At 35.7% G+C, this 24,636-nt stretch overlaps 1 protein-coding gene across 1 annotated transcript in view; it reads right to left on the bottom strand.

Moving 5' to 3' along the window:
- Positions 1-237: 237 nt before the first annotated feature.
- The window catches only part of sev (sevenless), a 368,918-nt gene continuing 344,519 nt past the window's right edge, over positions 238-24,636 (bottom strand). The window contains exons 37-39 of the mRNA XM_068226275.1: positions 21,282-21,436; positions 18,651-18,704; positions 238-6,170 (exon numbers count right to left, since the gene is read on the bottom strand). Of these exons, the coding sequence (XP_068082376.1) occupies positions 5,452-6,170; positions 18,651-18,704; positions 21,282-21,436 (928 nt within the window). The 3' untranslated portion in view covers positions 238-5,451. The remainder of the gene's footprint in view (positions 6,171-18,650; positions 18,705-21,281; positions 21,437-24,636) is intronic.

Genomic DNA, 24,636 nt, shown 5'->3' with positions numbered 1-24,636 from the left:
GTTTTCATGCCTGCTCAGTTACCAGATAGGTGACGTAGTGTCTACTGTATAACTGTAGCAAAAGAGTTCTTTCAAAATTCAACAAGATGTATCCATTTCTAATACAGTTCATACATGTTCAATTATTGTATGAAGTCATTGGTTGATTTGAGTTAATAAATATGGTAAATACAGGAAATACACAAGAGGACTCTTTGGGAACATCATAAACAAGGTCAAATATGAATTGAATAATAATTTATTTACAACATGTAAAGGGACTATACAATAAAACTTATAATCTTACATCGTATTTATATGTACACATCTGAATATTCTGTTCTCTTATGTACAATAGTTGCCAATGCTATCATTAAGTTATCAGTTTCCTCCAGTTTCTAATCTTCTGATTGTACAATAGTCGTCTGGACAACAATATTTCTATTTATTAGAATTGTTTCAGTAGTGAGAGAGTATACTGTATTTTAATCACATTATGAGATACCATATTAAATAGAGCAAGATCACAACCAGTTAATACCGTCTAAAATGGAGAATTGTTGTTATATATTATAACCAGCTTACCAGAAAAGATACCCTACTATGATACACGTATCATCTCCTGAGACTCAATCTATCCTGTCTAAAACTTTGCATGGCACCAGTATCTTTCTAACCAAGTATCTGCCTTCAGAATACACTGCAGTTAGATAAATGTCATGGTACCGGTATATGTCGTTTGTGTAGACTAGTATGTAGGCTATGTAAAAGCTATTTTAAATGCACTGACCAGCAAAGAAAGTGGATTGTTTTGTAAAAATTGAATAAAAACTTAGTAAATACCAACAAAGAGAGAACGGCTTCTGTTTAGGGAGGTTTTGTGAGCTAAGAAACATGTATTCAACAATTTTAGAGATAGTAAACTTGTGTCCTCATACCAAGGTGATGCAGCTCTTTTCAGGCACTCCCTCAATGAAGGTGAACTGCATGTACTATTTTAACCACATAGCAGCCCTCCTGGCTAGAACTGCCAGGGATGACAAGTTCCTGGTCCTGTAGGTCTTGAGAGATGGCTACACTACCGTGGTCCAGGCCAGAAATTATCTTGATTCAGTAAGAAATGTTGCTGTAAGTGAGAAGACTTTAAGACAAAAACTTCTCAAGCCCACCACTGGTGTGTAGCTTACTCCCCAACACTGACCAGCACAATCAGAATATGTGTGTCAATACTAGTACTGAACTGCAGACCAGTGATCAATGGTGCTCTTCACAAATGAGTCACTATTTTATCTCCTGTTACCTGATGGTAGAGAGAGAATATGGAGAAAACTGGGGAGTGATATGCACCCTGCAATATCTCCGAGAGGACTCTGTTTGAAGGTGGCTTTGTCATGGTTTGGGGTGGTATCAGCATAGAGGCACTAATGGAGTTTGTCATTATTGATGGTGTTGCTTTGATTACACACTGATACATTGAGGAGGTGTAAACAGAACATGTTTCCACCTCTGTAGCATAACAGTTAGCACTATTAGCTGCTCTCCATGGATACCCTGACATGATTCCTGGTACTGCCAGAAATTTCAGAATGGCAGGTCTGGTATGTGGTTAAAATGGTACATACAGCTCACCTCCATTGTGGGTATGCCTGAAAAGAGCTGCACCACATCGGTATGAGCTTACTAATAAAACATGTAATCCCTTTTGCTCCATTTGTCAGTGAAAACTTTAGATTGATGCATGACAATGTCTGCCCCAATAGAGCTCATATGCCTGAATTCCTTTGCGACGTCAGGATTCAAACCCTGATCTGGCCGGCACATAGCCCAGCATCTATGGGATGTGCTTGGACAAAATGTTCAACATCGATATTTATTGAAGTATACCAACAGATCATAAGAATTTTCAAGTGTTGTGTTATATCCTCAAGACAGTGACTTATTTTAGTAGATGTCAAATTTTGAAGTATTATGCTATCTATTTTTGTTATATGTATGGCCAATTGATTTTTTAAGTGTTTTAAGATCTTATGGCTGATGATAGCCTAATATCAATAGACTGAAACTAGTACCAAGATTAAAATAAATTGAAGTACTAATTGTATACTGTATTGATTAGGTGGATTACCTCATTTGTTTACAATTACCTCTTAACAGGATTTGACACCTAAAGGCGTCAACAGCTGTCGCACGAGTATCGGGTTTGACGCCTTTAGGCGTTCTTGTAATTCTAAATGTGTTCTTACATAGGGTTAGCAGCCTATAGGCGTCTGCCTATTCTTAATCACTTCTGCCATCTACTATCATAATTTAAAACTAATTCCATTCATATTAGATGTGATTATTGCTGTCCTGTTCATTTTTATCCGGTCTCACGTCAGTCGGGTAGTTCGCGCCTAGGCGGCAGTCCGACAGTCTCGTGTTGCCTCATGCGGTCCATGCCAAATTCTTCCTAATTTATTTGTGCATATGTACATTGCAATTACTAAATTTGCGAGTTGTCGTCGTCGTCGTTGTTGTTACGATATAGTTGTTCTGCGAACTCCATTATCCATGTTCTGATAACTTTTTGTAAATTGGTCTGTGTATCGTAGTGACCTGTTCCGTGTAGACATGAACATGGCTTGGTTAGGAAAGACGTTGAATTATCTGAGAACCTGCCAACTGGAAGTAGGAATCACTCAAGAAAACGTGTTGTGTGCCTGTCAAACCAGAGGCGACGGGAAACTGTCTACTGCTGTGAGGAATGTGACATGGCACTTTGTGCTTGCCCATGCTTCCGTATTTACCACACTGATTACATAAAATCAGCTTCATACCCGTATCACACTTCAATAGATTCACAATTATTTATTTATTTTCCACCTAGTAGATACAATGATTGCTTAAGGCAATTTAATGGTTAAAAGTGGTACATGTTTTATATATTATCAACATCTTCAGCCACATAACACTGTTTAGATGAAAAATATATAAATTGACAAAGTAATGCTTTAGAGGAAGTGTCCTTAAAATTAACATAAGATTGACAACATTAGAACAAACAAATAACTCAAGAGAAAATATATAAATTGTAGAAATAATTGTCAATTTATATATTTTTCATCTAAATAGTGTTATGTGGCTGAAGATGTTGATAATATATGAAACATGTACCACTTTTAACCATTAAATTGCCTTAAGCAATCATTGTATCGACTAGGTGGAAAAAACAAAAAACTTAATTGTGAATTTACCACACTGTGTGCAATTTCTGAATGACCTATGAACTAGAAAGTATGTAGAATCTATTGATGCATATCTGAAAACTTGAAAAATGTCATTATAAGAATGAAAGGAACACTTTTTATCTTCACTTTTGTATGAACACACTGCGTATATATGTATATATTTAAGGATTTACAAGAAAAAGGGTAATAACATAATGCCATTGAATTTCTACTATATCACTAATAATTCAAGTAAATCAAGTAAAATATATTTTTCTGTTGAGTATCTACATCTGCCGCACGCTACTGTACCCATTCCAAAAGTGCACATTGCGCTGAATAATTACCCACTGGCTGGTTGATGTTATGAAACTATTCCCCAGTTAAGGGGATAATTATATCGCCATCAATACAGAACATGAAAATTATAAACACTTAAACACTAATCGAGACAGTTGTTGTATTCCATATTTATACATAGAACTTAATATTGGATAGACTAGCCTGGTATTAGTGAAAATCAAATACCAGATTCAAAGAGAACTATCATTTTCACTATGAAACTGAATAGGCCAAAATTGCTTACTGATACATTCTGAGAGTAATCCAGTCGACCTTCTGGAGAAAGCCGATAACTTTTTAAATTATTACTGCTATGCCTGATAGTTTCTTTAATAATGATCCTTAGACTATAAAATAAGGCACTCAGGGCAATGTTACAGCTTACTGTTTACTGACAAGGGCTGGATTTAAAGGTCAAGTAACTCTAATTCTCTTTTCAAAAAATGGGATCATAGATCTGCAGTATTTTGATGAACTGTAGTGTTATTGTACTAAATAATTTGACTCTTTCATAAACTGTGTTGAATACTAGATCAAATTCAAAGTCAAATTCATATTTTTAAAATAGTTTTTGGGAATGGAAGACCACAGTCTCTCAAAATGTCATTACACTAAAGCCTTCACTAATTCATACATTCTAAGGTATGAGAAAGCTTTGGCTTTAAAAATCATTCGAAGGATTTATTTTAAGTGCTTACTTATTCTCATGAACAAGCATGATTACTTACACATAAATTTGTGAGCTTATTATGTACCATAATCAAAATTATTTTCCTGATTTCTGTGTATTGTAGAGGTTATTGAGATCTAGATGTGTAAAACATTCTTGAGTTAAGGTTAATTTTAATTACAAGACTTTTCTATGTTTTTAACAAATTGTCTTGAAATGAAATGTAATGCAATAGTGTTCTATTTCCTACAACTTATAATAAAAACATCAGTTCATGTTGTTACAAATGTCTCTCTGAAATGGCTACAACATGTGAAATACCCTGGGGCCTGCCCAAGATTAAATCTAACCCTGTCTTATAACAAGTCAATATAAGGCATATGAGGCGTAACTGCTCAGCTATTTTGAAAAGCTCTGTTTTATTGTTACAATATTGATTTTAGTATCCTCAAACTATCTTACACTGATCAGTGAAACAAAGACTTAGACTGTGAATGTGAAGTAGTCCACAGGCTCAGAGAGTGTAACCGTATTATTATTGTGAATAATAATAAAAAATAAAATAATAAAACAGTTCTTTAAGTGAAATATTATCCATGAAGTTGTTGGAAGAATAACAAATTTAATTAGTAATAAATGCATTTCAGTTGCTATTCCTGAACAAAACCAGATCATGCTGATGAAGATGTTTTTACCAGGAGCTTCTTTGGGTTAGGTTGGCTAGTCCACTCTCCTTGCTCATTAATTCATCAGCAAGATTCAGACACTTGTTTATTGACTGACCAAATCTGTTAACTGAAGACAAACAAAGTTCAGTTTTACAGCCTGACTAGATTACTGAGTTTAGAAATCAAAATTGAAAGTCTGATATGCAGACAATGCTGTATATCCATTAAATTTTCCACATAATTTCTGGAAAGTACAGAAGATACTTGTCATTGTACTCTAGGAAGATAACTCCTTTCATATAATATGTGAGAAATGTTTATCAACATTTTTATTTTGTTCTCACAGTTTCTTAATTCTGGCTTTAAAAAATACAATAACTGCATTTTAAATACCTTTAAGCGTTGTCTTATGCTTGAAAATGTTCCAAATACAGCACTCGATACACTCACGGATAGTTGGAGTGTTAAACAGATAAACAACATTTGGTACCTTGGATGAAATGACTAGTTCCTTGGTATACAGTTTCAGAAATACTTCTTACATGACATTTGCTCTGTTTTATTTGATGCAAACCCTTACTGGTTTTCAAGACACAGTTGAGTTAACTTGTTTTACCGTTACCGCCGATGGTAAACAGTCTGTTGGTTCGCCACTGTTCACAGTTTGTTTCCCTTGAAGTAATGGCTGTTTTGACAAGTTACTATAAGGCACTGGTACATGCAAATTGCTTATTGAACTGCTCTTTTCCTCTGTATTAGACTGTCCATTTATTATGTTGGTACACTTTTGCATTGCAGGGAGCAGTTGCTCTAGTGTAGATAGGTCCTTCTCCCCATTTCGCCTGAGTTCTACGGTATTTTTCTTTACTCCACCAATACACCCATTACTTTTAATGTCACTTATCACAAAAACATTTTCTGTCTTTCCTAATGGTAGTATGACTTCATCTATTGTACTGCAGACTGAAGGGGCATGTTGACAGGACAATGATGTTGATGCACTACCGTCACTCATTGTTGATGAGGTGGAGAATGTTCGAGGCCTGTCGGTAGTCGATTTGGTGACTGTTGCTGCTGGGAGAGGGCGAGGTATCTCGTAGCCATCACTTACGGTGGTGGCAGTATCGCTGTCATATATGAGCTCAAGGTACCTGTGTGGTTCTGTCCTTGTTGGACTGGTATTGTGATTTTCTGTCAGAATCCCTTGTGGAGGTTGTGGAGTTGTAGTGGTAGTCTCGGGTGAGGACTGCAGGAATGGTACGTGATCCCTGCTTCCTTCATCACTACCTGTTTTCCATGAGCTACCTGTTTGAATAGAAAATATTAATGAGTGAATAATTAATATCTACATTATCTACATTTATACAAATTGTATACTTATACAACATAAAATCACGTATCTCACCTATAATCTAAACTGAATGCAAACCCCAATTTTACACACACACACACATATGAAGGTCAAGTTTCATTTGAGATATCCTAAAATAATGGTGCTTGATGCACTAGTTTTTGGAGATTAAATTCAGATTCATTTCAGTCTTTGGAGTTGTATGAAGAAGTGTGAATGTATCTGTTAGTTTTTGTTCATTATTAAGTTTAATATATTTTTCCATTGCTATGTTCTTAGTGCTTCCTGGAATTGTTTAATAACAAACTGCTGTAAATATCCAATAAAGAGCTATATTATTTTTACTTTTAGAATCATTATGATGATAACATAAAGGTCACAGTATAAAAATTGGATTTATATGCTGTGGAAGATTATGTTGATGGGAGTCAGTGGAGAGTATCATGACTTGTTGAATTTTTTCAGAATACTTTCATAAATGTATGATGTTAAAAAACTAACTGTTCAGATTGATAAAGAAGACAGAGAATGCTAGGCCGAATCTATTATGTTTAGGACAGTTATCATATCTTGAGAAGTGAAGTGGGAAAGGAATACCGACAAGTGCCTCTCCTTATTGTCTGCATTCATACAGCAACCACTTCACAGTGGACATAAATGCTGGTAGGGATCATCTGACAGCTAGGTCTGAACTAGTGGATAGGTTACCAAAATCGTCTTATCTCATGTGCCTTGATTTCTCCCTCTTGTGCAGCTTGTGAATGAGACATCTATTGAATGAGAAGACCAAGCAAGTTGGTCATGCAGTTAGGCATGTGCAGCTGTGAGCCTACATTCGGGAGATAGTGGGTTTAGACCCCACTGTCAGCAACCCTGAACATAGTTTTCCATGGTTGTGCATTTTCACACCATGCACATCATGTACCCATAGTCGCCGTAAGACCTATCTGTGTTGGTGCGACATAAAGCCAATTCTAAAAAAAATATAAAAAATTTAAAAAATAAAAATGAGAAGAAGGTCAGGTCTAAGAATTTTTATCATCACTGAAACTGTTCATAGCATCCCAGGAGTCTTTGAACATGTATGACTGTCAATGTTTGAACGTGAATAAACAGCTATTCCTAGCTTTCTACTCTTTCTCCACCAACAGCTTTGTAAATTTCCCCTAGTGCCAATACTTGTTGACTTCAGTGCATGGCCCCCACATGAAACTGCGGGCTCGAGACCCAGAAGCTGAAGCAGACCTCTTCTTTTCGTAAATGTTCATATTTTATTTTAGGGAGAGAAAGTAGTTTGTCACCCTCCCATTTGTTTTTAATTGCACCCATCTCCATGGCATGGGCCAATGCCAATGACCTGTGTAGAATGTGATTTTTTTCTGAAAAAAATACTACACAGAATAACACCCTAAGCAATCAAAACTTCAGTACCATACAATTGCACAAATGTTTACCGTACTTGCAATGGACTATAAATGAGAAAAGAGCTTTTTGTTAAATGTTATTACCACACAAAATTTATTTACAAGAATGAATTGTATCTAACATTTTATTCATTAATCACTGTGTATGAACTATTTAACACAAGTGTGCCTCTTTTAGGATTACTTTACAAATACAAGAAATATACAATAAAATTCAATTAGGCCTAGGCCTTTTTGCTTTTTAATTTAAATTACATTACATAGGCCTGGTAAACCAGAAAACTTGACCAAATAAAGACCTACTGTAACCATGAAATTTTGTTATTGAAAACTAGTAATATTAAATGATAAATGAACTGTAATTTTAAGTAACAGTTGAAGTTGAAATGTTGTAGACTGAAGGCCTACAAAAATGGCTCACTTACATGTACAAAATTCAACTGAACTTATTGAATTGTTTCGAATAAGATACTAAGTTAATCTAAACTATACACCTTTTTGGCTGAAGAGGCCAATAACATCAGAAAAGTTTATGTTTTTTCCCAATTCATTTTCTGTGGCTAAAATTACCAAATGGTTTGTCAAATTGTGCTTCTCTGCCAGGTTTTGAGAGGCTTGGCCAGTAGGCTGAAGGACCTCTCAGCAGGAGGTACTGTTACTGGAATTGTGCAAAAAAAAGCTTGATTCCAGTGCACAAGTTAACAACAATAGCTTCAAAGTTTTTCTCGTACATGGAGTTGAGAAGCTTAAGAGAGTAATTTTCTGAGTCAAACACCGTACTATGGATGCTCTTCGTATGCAGTATTTCTGTGTTCAAGCCATCTGCAGCTGGGAATTCAAGGGTATTTGGAAACATTCTTTAAAAATTTTGAGATGATCACTATCTAAATCCATGCAATATTGGAGAAAAAAAGATCACATATCAATTCAAAACTGACAAACCTAGTCTTCAAATCTGCCATAACAAAATCTAAAACAGGAAAAGTTACAGAAGACTTGAATATTCATTTGTTGCTTCTATTGAAGTTTAACTTCAAGAGTGTTTTCATCCACATTTGGTAGTCTACTATGTTGCATCTTAGTAACAAAGTTAGAAGTGGATGCCAACTGCCTTGGTGACTTATTTCATTCCTGAAAAATGTTTTCTCACAAAATCTCGTAAGTTCTGCATCTCATCACGTACATCTTTAATGAGTTGGGTCTCAACATTGGGGGAAATCCCTTTACTTTGAATGATGGCATTCTTCTGGTCAATAGCAGAGAGAACTTTGTGCCAAAATGATGATATCAAAACATCCTTGGAAGACAGAAAATACTTCTTAAGTAGGGTAGCTGGATTCAAATAGATGAAAAAGAGGACAAAACTATTTAAAAAGGAGAACAATGCCAGAAAAAAGAGGACACAAAAATCCTCCATTAAGTGTTTGAATTTAGACATAATTCTAATTTTTGCATATTTATCCATTTACAAATTATACAGTAAATTCTTACAAAATTTAAACAATGAATCTAATTTACATGCCTTGCTGGTACTTTTCTGAAGATTCAGTTGCCTTCAGAAGTTTTGATGTATCTTTAGCATATATTTATAAAAAGATACACATGTAAATTCCTTTAGATTATATTGGACCATTAAGAGGATTTTCACAGATTCTACTTTGAAATGGTTTCTATTACTGTTTTGATAAGATCAGTGAAAATAATCTTTCTACATTTGCATTGTGCCCTGGTATAGAAGAAAGTATTCTGCAAGCTTGAATAACTCTGAACTACAACCAACTGACTGACATGAATTGAAATACTTTGTCCACATCTGACTACAAGGTAACTTGTTAAATTCCTCATTACTACTCTCATTCAGGAATTGCTTGAAATTATGAAAGTGATTAAAATATTTTGCATTATCAATTTGAAAGGATTTAGACTTAGTTTGCAAATACAGAATACATTTTTCAACAATAATCACTATCACTTTTCTGCACCATCTCCCAGTCTTTCTCGATTACGGCGGCAATACCCAAGTTTGAAATGGAGGCAGAAAATAATGGAAGAAAGAGTGCCTCACTGAATCTGATGGCAGAGAACCAGTGGGAAGAACTGATTTTTTTTGTAAGCAGGAGACTGTGCAAAATGCCTGTTGTGTGGGCAGTCTGTTATATCAAAGAGGTTATACGACTATACCACTACGAAATAAAACATGCTCACTCACATGAGACCGTTGAATGGGGTGATCGAATTAAAATGGTTGAAGATCTGAAGAAACATTTTACTGACGTAAGTATTATTACCAAAGTTATGGAAATACGGAAATAATATGAATCACGTTTTTACACTGGTAGTAAGTAATAGGAAGGAATTATACATTGTGTTCCTCTTTACAGGATGGAAAAGATTAATAAAATAGTGGTGCAACTTTAAGGGCCGGCTACAGAATAGTATACTTATTTGCACAGCAATTGAAACCTTTTACTATGGGACCATTCATGAAAGAATACATCGACATACCTGTGGAATGCGTATGCCCTACTGAAAGGACCTAATTCAGTCAAATTAACTTGTCCGAATGTATAGAAGAACTTAGAGAAGATATTGAATGGTAACTGACATTAAAAGCTAAGGAATTTATTGATTATTCTATATGCCTTGACAAAAGTTCTGTATTGACATCGCTGACACAGCACATCTTGCAATATTTATTTGAGTGGTGGACAAAGATTTCCAAATTATGGAAGAGCTATTGTACTGAATCTAGTTGCCATGAAGGGTATCACTACCAGCGAGGATGTTTTTCATAGTTTTGGGGAAGCTATATGAAAGGTGGAATTACCAGTGTTAGTGTCAGTAGCCACCAACGGTGCTCCTGCAATGAAAGGCAATAAAACTGAATTCTTGGCACATTTAAGGTCAAAATTACCTTCAAGACATGAACTTCTGTCCACTGTGTTATTCATCAAAAGGCACTTTGTGCCAAGACACTAAAATTTGACCAATATTATGAATGTCGTGGTTAATGTAGTGAATTTCTTAAGGCATGCTGGTCTCACTTAATAGGCAGTTCCATGAATTTCCAACCTCACTGGAAAGATAATATCAGGATATTCCTTATGTTTGTTATGCTAGGTGGCTAAGTAGGAGTAAGAGATCATTGGCAGATTTTAATTATATTTCTCAACAAATTACTTGAGACATTTAATAGGTCACCTTCAATTGCTTTTCCTGATACTGTATTTGCTTCACCATTTTCAACTGATGTTAACACAGCACCCTCCAACATACAATTGCAGTAAATTGACCTTCAGTGTGACAGATTTCTCTGAGAGAAGTGGAGAGTGGCCCTTAATATAGTTGGTTTTTATTAATTTGTTCAGTAAGACTGAGTTCCATGTCTACATTGATGAGCAGCTAGGATAATGAGCATTTTTAGTACCATGTATTTGTGTGAACAGATTTTCTCTGCCCTGAAAATATGTAAAAATAGATAGAAGTTGCTCTTGTCTGACAATCACTTAAACTGTTTCATTTGGTTGCATTCTTCTAAAATATTATCCCTGATATTCATTGTTTTACCATGCAGAAACAAGTGATACATTTTGAATTGAAAGGGGGAATTTGGTGACTACAATAAGAGGGATGGAAGTGCAGAAGAAGTGAAGGACAGTAAAAGATCATTTAAGTAATAATTTTTGATGTGCTGATTTAATTTTGTTTTATTTGCAGTGGTCAGAAATACATCCATGCCATTTCCAATTTACATTGAAAGAAATAAATGATTTCTGTTCATTGTAGTTCGTGTATTTTGACTGGATACAATAAAGAATTAAAACCTCAAATATGTTGGTACTGTATGCAATGAATTACAATTTTCATTATTATTTATTGCAGAGGTGCTTTAGAAACATTTCTCATATAATATGGAGTTCAGGTGGATAAGCTGTGGCTTGTGGCTGCTTGTATTTAAATTATCTGATAAACTCACGGCAATCCGATCATGCTTACCGGGAATAACATAAGTTATTTATTTGAAGGCATACTGTATATCTATTTGGTAGATGCATTTCCATTGTTGTTTTACTGTAATCTTGGATAGTATATATCTGTGTCCTCACTCACCATTTAGAGGTTAGTTACTATCATCAGACTTCTGATACTATTTTCAGACCGAGCTCGACAGCTGCAGTCGCTTAAGTGTGGCCAGTATTCAGTATTCGGGAGATAGTGGGCTCGAACCGCACTGTCGGCAGCCCTGAAGATGGTTTTCCGTGGTTTCCCATTTTCACGCCAGGTAAATGCTGGGGCTGAACGTTAATTAAGGCCAGGGCCGCTTCCTTCCCAGTCCTCGCTCTTTCCTCTCCCGTTGTCGCCATAAGACCTATCTGTGTCGGTGCAACGTAAAGCCAGTAGCAAAAAAAAAACTATTTTCAGAAATTCAGTGAACAGGGGAAGTCATATAACACTACAACACGGTGCAAAATCAAGCATTAAACTTGTTGAATTATGTAAATATATTACGATTTGATGAATGAATAACAGCAATTTTACTTTTCTTAAGGGAAATACAAGGAATTGTAAATTGTAGCTTCATAAATTGTAACACAAAAATAAGAATGCTTAATTTTTTTGAATGTATAAGAAAGTAAAATTGACTGTTTATATTGAGCACAGTAAAAATCAAATATCTTGAAAAGGTCGGTTTTCTTGCGACTATATTGTCTTTGTAAAAAAATACTCTACCCAATGAACATTTTGCTGAGTAGTGGAGTAGAGCTTCGTAGCCTCAATAAAACGTCACTTCCATGCCAAGGGTGTTCACTCTCTCGCTTCACTGTGATGTATGCTTGCTACATAAGCTGTTACGTAAGGCCAGCCCAGCCACACTGGGCTAGCCTCAATGGGCATCCCAGCTAAGCACCTTTGATCTAGCAGAACAAGTCTTTTGAACAGGATGTGTAGGAGGATAAGATGAGATCGACATCACTTCAGTGGACTGAGCATGTGAAAAGAATGCAAAGTACAGGAATACCATGTACGTATATGGAGAGGACTAGCAGGCAAGAGACCAGTGATAAGACCTAGAAAGAGGCAGATATAAGACAATGTAAAGCAAAGAGCAGCGAACTGGAGTATTGCAGTGGAAACTGGAGCAAATTAGTTTAATTTAGTTTAATCTCACTTTTAGTAAAAACCTTATTGTGATGGAGATATTTTACTTTTGTTTGTTTCTTTCTTTCTTTCTACTACTTGACAAGCTGTAAGCGGAACGTAATGATGTTCATAATTAAAATATATACAAAAATATTAGGTTATTAATATATTTATTATAAAAACAAGTAAAATTTTCTCTAATTATTAGGGATGAACAAAATCCATCTCAAGGAACTTGATCCCACTTTTGATACTGGGAATGCCATTCAGTGGTGCTACAAACTGCTAACTTTCTTATCACCAACTTCCCTTTCTTATGTTACCATACTGTCATTTTATTAATTAACAAAAGCTCTTAGCTACACCCTTTTAGACTTTTATGTTGGTCATGTTTTGATATTCTCCTCGTGTACTAAACAAATGATAAATTTCTGAAAAAGAGATGAACCTTTCCTCTATAAATTTTGGAAAATCTTATATTTCAATACAGTCTTTGAAGCAGTTTACATTACATCACTGGTACGCCACTGCTACACTGGGGCAAAACGCTGGTAATTTCACTATTGAAAAAGCCTAAAGAACTTAAATGTTTTAAAAAAGTTGACTTCTCCATTTTTTTGTATAAATGTATATTAGTGATCAAAAGAAGAGTGTCTATGACAGTTACGAACACTGATAAGATGAGTGACCCTCGACATATCTTGTGCAAGGATAAAGCTGGGTATGGTATCAATCCTACAGAATGCTGGTTACAATGAAGACCAAAGAAGTGGCGGCTTGACACACTGTGGGAGGGAGTGCACATGGACATTAAAAATGTCACCCCAAGTAAAGCGACCGATTGTGTGAAGTGGACGGCAAAGTGTAAAAAATCAAACCCTACCACCAAAGTAGAATAAATGCTATGGATAAGAAAAAGACAGTGTTAGTAACACTGGACACTTGCCACTAACTAAATGTAAATTGATGTGATTTACTATGATTTAGTTTAATCTCACTTTTAGTAAAAACCTTATTGTGATGGAGATATTTTACTTTTGTTTGTTTGTTTGTTTGTTTGTTTGTTTGTTTGTTTGTTTGTTTGTTTGTTTGTTTGTTTGTTTCTTGCTTTCTTTCTTTCTTTCTTTCCTTCTTTCTCTCTATTTATCCCACACTTCCTATATCAAGGTAAGACCTTCCTCAGGAATGGCTTCTTCACTGAGTGTTGTCCACTACTCTGATAAATTTGAGAAACAGATACCATGTTTGTTGGCAGTGAGGAGAAATAGAACAGAAAGATGGTGATTATGATGATGTTATTTATCCTCCTTTCAATTTTAAGCAATACTGGGAAATCAGAATTTTGTCTTGCAGGAATTTTTTTAACAAGTCAGAAGCCAGCTACTCAGAGTTCAAGTACTGTGCTCTCAAAAGAATTTAAAATTGAAAAGAACTAAAGTTTGATGAGAGAGTCCAATCAGAAAAATGACAAGAGTGTGAAAATGCAAAATTTATCCGTCTTATTTTCTCTTAAATGTGTCCTTTCTTATATTGCTTTCTATGTTTATATTGTGTGTGTGTTCCTATTCTTCTGCCTAGTTTTCATTCATTTTCCATTACATATGCAGTAGTAGTAATACAAGAAGAATAAGAATATTATGTTGCTGTCTAGTCCATCAATCCCTAACTTATCTACTGTGTACTAGAGTTTTCACCAAATCAGTTTACTAGTATTTCCATCATATTACCTCTGGGTTGTATCAGTAGGTCACAAGTCGTAGAGAATATTTCAAGTTAGTAACTAAAATAATGCACATCCAAACATAATCGTTGTTTTGAAATGCTTAGGATTTTATTAATAAACAATTGCAGGTATACAATTAGAATGATATTTCAGAAATAGTATCTGTCTCATGATCTTAAGTTTGCTGCTTCAATCCCAGCTGAGGTATTATTTTCTTGTGAATGGCAGGCAAAGCTCTTGGCATTCCAAGTCATAATAGTTGGAATGTCGAAGACCTCAGGTGAAACATTCTAAATCCTAACAAAATGAACTCAGCCTTAGGAGACATAGTAGAGTTTTGCTTTGCTGCTAGATGACAGTGCAATCAGAATGTTGAAATTAGTATGCAGGCTGCCTAAATGGTACCACTTCAGAAGGTCTGCACATGGTAACTGAGGGCTTCTATTATCATAATTACCAGTATTGATTTTGCTATTAATAAAGGGATGCAGACACCTTGCAGCAGCTAGCAGCATTGTGAGAAATATAACTGTAGATCTTCAGATCAATAAATTATCTAAGGTTCATGTATAGGAAATGATCAGCAAACACTCATTGTGAATAGGTCTACAGTATTTCTTCAACTTAATCATACAGGCACAGTTAAAATATTTAAGTCTTTTTTCTCATTGACTGAATGGTCCAGTGCAAGAGCTGCATATTCCTCCGTAGTACCTGCCAAAAACAGCTTGCTTATGGGAAATTAGTTCTGGGTTCTGCAGTTGGCTTTGAATACTTCCATACCATTATAGAAAATGAGGTATAATGGAATCGATCAAGGAAGGTAAGAGACGCATAGGTAAAGCCAAGAGATGAAGGTTAGATCATCTAAATTTCAAGTTAATGGCTACAGAATCAGAATAGGTCACCAAGTGTTACACAGAGTAACAAAGTGTTAAGTCCCTTCTGCGGCCAACTTTAATTAATGAAGTGAGTTCATCTGAAGTACTTATTTGATTATTGTTTGGTCGGAGGAGCTATACCAGATGAATGGAGAGTTGCTATAGTAGCCCCTGTGTATAAAGGAAAGGGTGATAGACATAAAGCTGAAAATTACAGGCCAGTAAGTTTGACATGCATTGTATGTAAGCTTTGGGAAGGCATTCTTTCTGATTTTATTAGACATGTTTGCGAAATTAATAACTGGTTCGATAGAAGGCAATTCGGTTTTAGGAAAGGTTATTCCACTGAAGCTCAACTTGTAGGATTCCAGCAAGATATAGCAGATATCTTGGATTCTGGAGGTCAAATGGACTGTATCGCGATTGACCTGTCTAAAGCATTTGATAGGGTGGATCATGGGAGACTACTGGCAAAAATGAGTGCAATTGGACTAGACAAAAGAGTGACTGAATGGGTTGCTATATTTCTAGAAAATAGATCTCAGAGAATTAGGGTAGGTGAAGCTTTATCTGACCCTGTAATAATTAAGAGGGGAATTCCTCAAGGCAGTATTATCGGACCTTTATGTTTTCTTATATATATAAATGATATGAGTAAAGGAGTGGAATCGGAGGTAAGGCTTTTTGCGGATGATGTTATTCTCTATAGAGTGATAAATAAGTTACAAGATTGTGAGCAACTGCAGCGTGACCTCGAAAATGTTGTGAGATGGACAGCAGGCAATGTTATGATGATAAACGGGGTTAAAAGCCAGGTTGTGAGTTTCACAAATAGGAAAAGTCCTCTCAGTTTTAATTACTGCGTTGATGGGGTGAAAGTTCCTTTTGGGGATCATTGTAAGTATCTAGGTGTTAATATAAGGAAAGATCTTCATTGGGATAATCAGATAAATGGGATTGTAAATAAAGGGTACAGATCTCTGCACATGGTCATGAGGGTGTTTAGGGGTTGTAGTAAGGATGTAAAGGAGAGGGCATATAAGTCTCTGGTAGGACCCCAACTAGAGTATGGTTCCAGTGTATGGGACCCTCACCAGGATTACCTGATTCAAGAACTGAAAAAAAATCCAAAGAAAAGCAGCTCGATTTGTTCTGGGTGATTTCCGACAAAAGAGTAGCGTTACAAAAATGTTGCAATGTTTGGGTTGGGAAGAATTGAGAGAAAGAAGAAGAGCTGCTCGACTAAGTGGTATGTTCCGAGCTGTCAGCGGAGAGTTGGCGTGGAATGACATTAGTAGACGAATAAGTTTGAATGGCGTTTATAAAAGTAGGAAAGATCACAATATGAAGATAAAGTTGGAATTCAAGAGGACAAACTGGGGCAAATATTCATTTATAGGAAGGGGAGTTAGGGATTGGAATAACTTACCAAGGGAGGCGTTCAATAAATTTCCAATTTCTTTGAAATCATTTAAGAAAAGGCTAGGAAAGCAACAGATAGGTAATCTGCCACCTGGGTGACTGCCCTAAATGCAGATCAGTATTGACTGATTGATTGATATTGAATCAAAGCTGAATTTTCCCAGGCATTGATATCCATGTAGCCCTTTTTGAGGCTATCCTTTGCAACATCTTTATAACATTTCCTTCTCTGGCTCCATGGCTAAATGGTTAACAAGCTGACCTTTGGCCATAGGGGTCCTGAGTTTGATTCCCGGCAGGGTCAGAAATTTTAACCATCATTGATTAATTTCGCTGGCATGGGGGATGAGTGTATGTGTTGTCTTCATCATCATTTCATCCTCATCATGATGCACAGGTCGCCTACGGGCGTCAAATTGAAAGACCTGCACCTGGCAAGCCGAACTTGTCCTCGGACACTCCTGGCACTAAAAGCCATACGCCATTTCATTTCATCTCCGTTGTAACATTTTCCTTCTGTGAACTCAGAAATGAATGCCTTTTTTAGAAGTTAAGGACTTGGCATTTGGATCACATGATCTATCCAGCACAAGCTGCTTAATTATCATGACTTCAATGGTTATTTTATTGTCTGAGCCTCTTCAAAAACACTAATATTGGTGTGTCTGTCTTGGCATGTTATTCCAAGTATTCTTCATAGATCCCACTGTAGGTGGGAGTGGTAGAATAACATCTACAGTAACACCTGCCTGTTGTAAGAGGTGACTAAACGGGGCTCCAGAGGCTCTTAACTCTATGGGGCCCTTAGCTGAATACTGACATTGCTTCTACTTACTTGTTCCAGCCTTCTCACTTTCATCTATCTTATCTGACCTTCCTTGGTCAACTCTTCTTTTCTGACCCCGACGGCATTAGGTTTGCGAATCCTAGAGAGTCTTTCATTTTCATACCCTTCATGGTCGTTGCCTTTCTTTGGCCGCTACCTTCAGTTTTTTCTCTCCAATAAGTGCTAATAGAGGATGGTTACCCAGTTGTACTTCCTCTTAAAATAACAATCATCACCACCACCACCATTCTTCTTAGACTGCACTGATGATATTGTTTGAATTTCTTGAGCTGTCTTTGATATGTTGCCCAACATTCATATCCATACAGCAACGTTGTAATAATTACTGAATTGTACTTGGATACTTTAGTTGCTGTGTTGATGTTGCAGTTGTCAAAAATTTGGTTTCTTAGACAGTCAAAAGATGCACCAGCACAGCCAATATGCATAAATATCAGTTCTGGAGGAAAGGCCACTACCCAGATGAGAAAATTATTTCACAACCTCAATAGGAACATGAATAGAAACATGTAATAGCATAATAAGCAGAATGACAGGTCAGTGTGGGGAAATGGATCACCTTAAATCCCTAAGATTAGCTTATATGTAAATTGGTATGAAGTCATTATAGATACATACTCTTATGGAGAGTGTGTTTAATGATGAAATGAATCATAGGGTTAGTGTAGCAATTGATTCTATGCAGTTCAGATTTATCATAGATTAACATGTTATTTTAGTTAAAGGTCTGTGATAATGGAGGGTTATATAAAAGCTTAAAAAAAGCTTCATGCAGTTAATGCTTAACATAAAGAGAAAATTAAATATATGCTACCATTTTGGGTGAAAAAACTGTTTGTGTAATAAAACAAACTCATGCATAAAAATACTTTGATGGTTATTTTCATTCTTTCATTTCATCACTTACTACAACTTCTAAATATCTAATGGTGCATTGTCCCCAACTAGTAATGCATGCATCGTACTTAATCATGCGATGAGAATTAAAATAATACCTGAACTATTATTATGGTTTTCATCCTCAAAGAATCCTCGGTTATCAAAGCCACCTAATAAAATAAAAAAGCATCATAGGTTTACACATGCAGTTATTGGTTTGTGTTAACAAAGTATATGTTATATTATTTTTATAATTAATGGAGTATTATTAATGACAATTGATATCTATAATATTTAAAGTAGGTATATTCAGTGCTGTTGAAATAAAATACTTCCTGTGTTCTTACACTAACAACATGGACGAGATTGAGGACAACGTAGTGTGGGAGGGACCCAACTGTGAATCTAATTATAGAACTGCGTCTGAAGAAATAAAAGAAGAAGATGAAAATGATAACCAGGCGTAAGATTTCTGATAACAGATAATCTATCACGTAGGTACTCCTTAACTTTTATGTTAAAAGAAAATTGTATTTATTCTTTACTGTAGGTTTAGAACTTAGACAGATGTATCTTTCTTACTGAACATTATCAGCATATAAAGGTCATTAAAATCATGTTACATATGGCATATGCAAATCCTTTCTGTTTTCTGTATGAAAATTTTGGGCTTTCATATATGCAAGGTTGTTCTATATTTTGAGCAGTTTGTTAATGTTGTAATATCTAATTTAACTGCCCTTTTTCACATCACTTTCACTGAACCAAAACTTTCACACAGAGTAAGATGGTTAACTTACATGATTTAGCAGTAAGTTTCCATACAAGAGATGTTGAGTTAAAATCCCACCACTAGGCAGCGCTGAAGATAATTTTCCTGGGTTTCCCATTTTCACATCAGGCAAATACTGGGGATGTACCTTGATTAGAATATGTCTGCATCCTTCCTAGTCCTAACATATACCAGTATCACCATAAACCTAAAAGCCTTTTATATTTTCTCAAGACACAGATAATGATGAAGATACATTAGTTCCTGTCTCTTGTATCATTCTGAGAAATGTTTCTGTTGGTGTTCTTGAGTTGCAGAAACTTTCATCTCTTTTTAATGAATTAAATGATGAACAGGTTTGCTTTTGTAAACAACATTTTATCATTATTAAGACATTGCAATAAATGATATCCAATGTGTCTGAAATATTGAAATATATCTATGAGCAAGATTTGGAATCATAGAGTTTTGCAATGAACAGTAATATTTTGTAGGGAAGAAACTAGGTACATGTTTGGTAAATTTAGATATACTTTCTGCTACAGTGAAAATATGTGTGATTATATTTTGGTGCATGAATTCATTATTTGTTTTTATTACCAGTCAAAAATTATTCAAATAAATATAAATTCTCTAAATTCTAGATTAGTTTATTAGATTTGTTCCAATAGCGTTTTGGTTTAGTCCCAAGCATGCATTCTATGGAATAAGCATTCCAATAAATCTGAACCAGGAATTACTATCACTAAGAAGATATTGCAACTTACATTTGATTGATACATTAATTGATTAGCAGCAACCTCAAATAGTCTGCTATTTATGGGTGTCAGTAATATTTCACATGCCCAAGTTAACATACCCCAACAGAAGAGAAACAAATATTACTTGACTTCAGTTGCAAGAAGATTTATATTAATGCAAGAGTCAGGATTCTTCTTCCTATTTGGATTACTTGAATACCTTTGGTTTGTTTCAGGTAAATTTTAAAACAAACTTGGCCAAAGCAACTGGAATGCAACACTTGAAATGCTCCCTGACTAGTCTGAGCATATGTCTGAAATGACTGATCCCAGACTAACACATGCACATTAGTTGATACAAGAAGAATCAACCTTTTGTTATTCAAACAAGTTCCAAGTAATCTTATAAAATTCAATGATATAGAGCTGAGTTATTTGTAATAAATGAAACATGATGATAAATAAGTTTCCCATTTTCAGGCACTGAGTAACATTAATAAGTTTGAAAAGATCATCTATTGAAATGGTATTATCAAGATGATAGGACAGATATTTGAAAAATATTTTAAGATTATTTCCTTATTGAAAATTGTAGAAGACTTATGGTGTTCAGACTACCATAATCCATTCATTGATAAGACCAAATTAATTTCTGTTATAAGTGGTGTTCTTTTAGATACATGTTGCTATTTATGGGTGTCAGTAATATTTCACATGCCCACTGTGTACATACTAGAGAAAAAATAATTTTATAGTATTATATCACCCAGAACAAAAGTGACAGAAAATATATTGTCATTGACTTTCGATTAAATATAAGTTATTTACCAAGAAAAGAATGTATTCAGGTCAAAGGAATGAAATTTTTTAAATGAAATTCATGACTCACTGATTCGAACTTCACTTTAAATTCCTGGTTCTGTAGTGTATGGCCTAAGATTAATAGTCAAGTAATACTTCAAGGTTGCTTCTTTGCTTTTTCAATATTGTATTAGGCATTTATTTGTTCTTTCCAAGAGAAATATAATTCTAAATGTCTTTTGTTCTGTTCATGAAGTATGAAATGGAGAGGGATAATATATGTATACTATTTTTATTGGGTATAGGAGCATCCATGCTAACAGCACCGATTATGTATCAACCCACTTATCATTAGAGTTTGATTATTCATACTGAATCACCATCATCCATCTCTACAAAGTCTATTTCTAGATACTTGAATGAAAGGGACTTACCATTCCGTGTTCTGCTCACATAATGACCGTTCGGAATAGCACTTAGATGGATATCTGTACTCTTGTTTTTCAGTTCTTCCAGGACATCTAAGCAGTATTTAAATGTTGGTCTGTGTTCTGGATTGTAACTCCAGGTCTTCAACATTAACTGGTGTCTGCAAATATGAAAATATTTCTGTTAGTTTTTGTAACAGATCGATGGAGTTCCATTTTAAATATAAGTTATTTACCAAGAAAATAATGTATTCAGGTCAAAGGAATGAAATTTTTGAAACAAAATTCATGACTCACTGTGTCATCTTCACGCACATCTTACATAAACACTCTATATATTATATATATTAAAAGAGTTTAGTAAAAACAGCTTTGGCAAATGCGTCCATCCATTCTACTGGACCGATTTGCTTCATTTTATTCTCTCCGGAATTACCTGCCGGTGAATCACGAGACACTGATAGGTCTCTAAGTTCAGCCAACTTTGAGTAATAAAATAAAATCATTAAATGACCACTCCAATAATTAGAGGTGAAGGCTTACCCTAATCTGCAATACATTCTCTACTTAGCAGGTTGCTAAGTGACTAACTCTCCCATTAATATTCTGATATATGCGATTTTCATCCTTAGTAATGTCATTGCATGCAGCCATGCAGCTCTGGTCACGGAAGAATACTATTCTCTGCTAGATACTACTTGATCCTCTAACCTTTCCCAGCTTTGAAATATATTCAACAGATAGCAGAGTGTTCCTGATAACTTACATGCTGCTAAGAAGAAAAGTTTACATACAAACAAACCCCATCATGACGTACTCCTCATTATCTGGAAACACCTGTCAAAAGATAACCTAGCTACACTAGTAAGAGGGAAGGCCATGTATCTAAAAGAAAGTTCTCTGCATGGCAAAAAAATGATCCTTCGAGACTAACCTTTGAGCTCACAAGACAACCATTCTATATAGAACTACAATATTATAAATACCATTGCCTTCTACAACACAATACCACGCTTTACATCAAGAACTGCAGGATAAAGAAAGTGAATATATGGATAGACTTTTTACCAAGCAGACGGTAAGATGACATCAGAATGGATGAATGCCATTGTTACACTCTCACCAGAATTCAGTTTTGTCAAATATTTTAAAATCTTTCTTTTTTTACTTATAACATTTTCCCATAAATTCAAGGGCATCTTATTGATTATTTTCGGTGATATTTTAGGACATCAACATCCACTCCCTGTTTATAACAAATGTTTAGTGCCATTAGAAAACAGTATTTTCAATGTCAAACCAACTGCTTGAGCAATTTGGTCTTCCCTCACCATCAAATTATCTGAATGAAGTTAGGGTCAATCCCTAACACCTGAGAGAAATTTCTTATGACACAGTACAACTTCCTCAGTTAATTGCTCAAAATGCTACTAAACTCAACACCATACAAAATCAAGTATATCAAGAGGTCATTGATAGTGTTGGTTCAGATTCTGGATGGATTTTCTTTCTTGATGCTCCAGGTGGAACAGATAAAACATTTTTTTATGAATCTGTTGTTTGCCAATGTAAGGAGAAACAAGAAAACTGCAGTCTCAGTAGCTTCATCAGATATAGCTGTGGCAAGACAACATTCTGCTTTCATATTGCCTTTTAACTTGAATTTCTCTGAAACTCCTGTGTGTAATGTTTCAAAACAGATGGATACTGCTCAGGTACTTAATGAGTGCAATTTGATAGTATAGGATGATGAACTTCACTATCTTTCAAGACCAAGCAAATTGAGCAGCAACTGTTGGTGACTAAGGGTAGGGGAGGGGAGGAATTGAAGCATTGGACGGGATTCTCCAGGACATTTGGAGGAGTAAATATCTGATGGGTGGGACGACTGTATTACTCGCTAGGGACTTCTGGCAGGTACTATCTGTTATGCCACGAGTCACACATGCTAATGGGGGTAAAAGCCTGCTTCAAGTCATCCCATCTTTGGCCTAATGTCCAATTCCTATCCTTGTAGGTCAATATGAGGCTCCATCTCAAAGGCAATTTGAAGGCTGATTCCAACTTCTTGAAATTAACGATGGAGGGTTAAAGGAAGAAGATGGCAAAATCCATATTCCAGTAAATCCAGATCTTAATTGGCTTAAGGAGAGAGAGCTATTCTCACGCCTAAGAATGACACCATATCAAGCATCAGCGATTCCTTATTGGTTAAACTTCCAACTAAGGTGATAAAATATAAGTCTGTGGACTCCATGGTTGACATGGTCCACTACCCTGTGGAGTTCTTCCACGTCTAAGTCCACCAGATTTTCCACCTCACAGTCTCGGTCTGAAAGTTGGAGCAGCTATAATTCTGCTATGGAATCTGATATCTCCTGAGCTTTGTAGTAACACCAGGTTGTAAGTGGTCTTTACATAGTAACATGATTGAAGGGCAACCATCTTCATGGAATTTGGTGCAGGAGAAACAGTTTTCATCCCCCACATTTCTTTGTTTCCCTCCAACTACAACTTCCTATGCAAATGACTGCAATTTCCCGTTAGACCATGCTTCACAATGACAATAAACCAAGCTCAGGGTAAGTCTTTAAAAGTTGCTGGTGTGAATTTAAGTAATGATTGTTTTTCAGCCACAGTGGCAAACGAAAAATGTAAATTACAAGGAAGTTTTATAAAATGACCTAACTTCAACAACAGCCTTGGTCAACATAATTTGAACGACAGTAGAATTTAATTGTGACGAGCTGTTGGCAAGGGAGCCTGCCATTATAATGAGAACTCCCCAACTCAAGTGTGACTAGCAGTAGGCAAGGGGATCTACCATTATAACAGAAACTCCCCAACTCAATTGTGACTGGCAGTAGTAAACAGGGGCCTGACATTATAATGAAAACTCCCCAGCTCGATTGTAACTTCAACAACCACCTTGGACAACATAATTTGAATGGCGGTAGGCAAGGGGGTTTGGGTTTATAATGACAAGTACACAATTCAATTGTGACTGTCTGTAGGCAAGGGACCCTGTCATTATAATGAGAACTTTGAAAGTCGAGTGTGACTAGCAATAGGGAATGGGGCCTGTCAGTATAATGAAAAATCCCTAACTTGAATGTGACTGGAAGTAGGAAAGGGGGCCTGTTGTAATGAAAACTCCCCAAATCAATAGTTACTGGCAGTAGGCAAGGGGGCTTGCCACTATAATCTAAACTCCCAAACTCTACTGTGACTGGCAATAGGAAATGGGGCCTGTCACTATAATGAAAACACCCCAACTCGGACTTTACATGAGAAACGACGTATGGCAATCTCCCCATGGTGACACCAAGAGTAATGCAATCTAATAAAATCTTACTTGCAT

The sequence above is a fragment of the Anabrus simplex genome, chromosome 1 (assembly GCF_040414725.1).
Source record: "Anabrus simplex isolate iqAnaSimp1 chromosome 1, ASM4041472v1, whole genome shotgun sequence".
NCBI lineage: Eukaryota > Metazoa > Arthropoda > Insecta > Orthoptera > Tettigoniidae > Anabrus > Anabrus simplex.
Note: the sequence above shows the minus strand (reverse complement) of the source record. Positions and strands in the feature narration are given on the sequence as shown.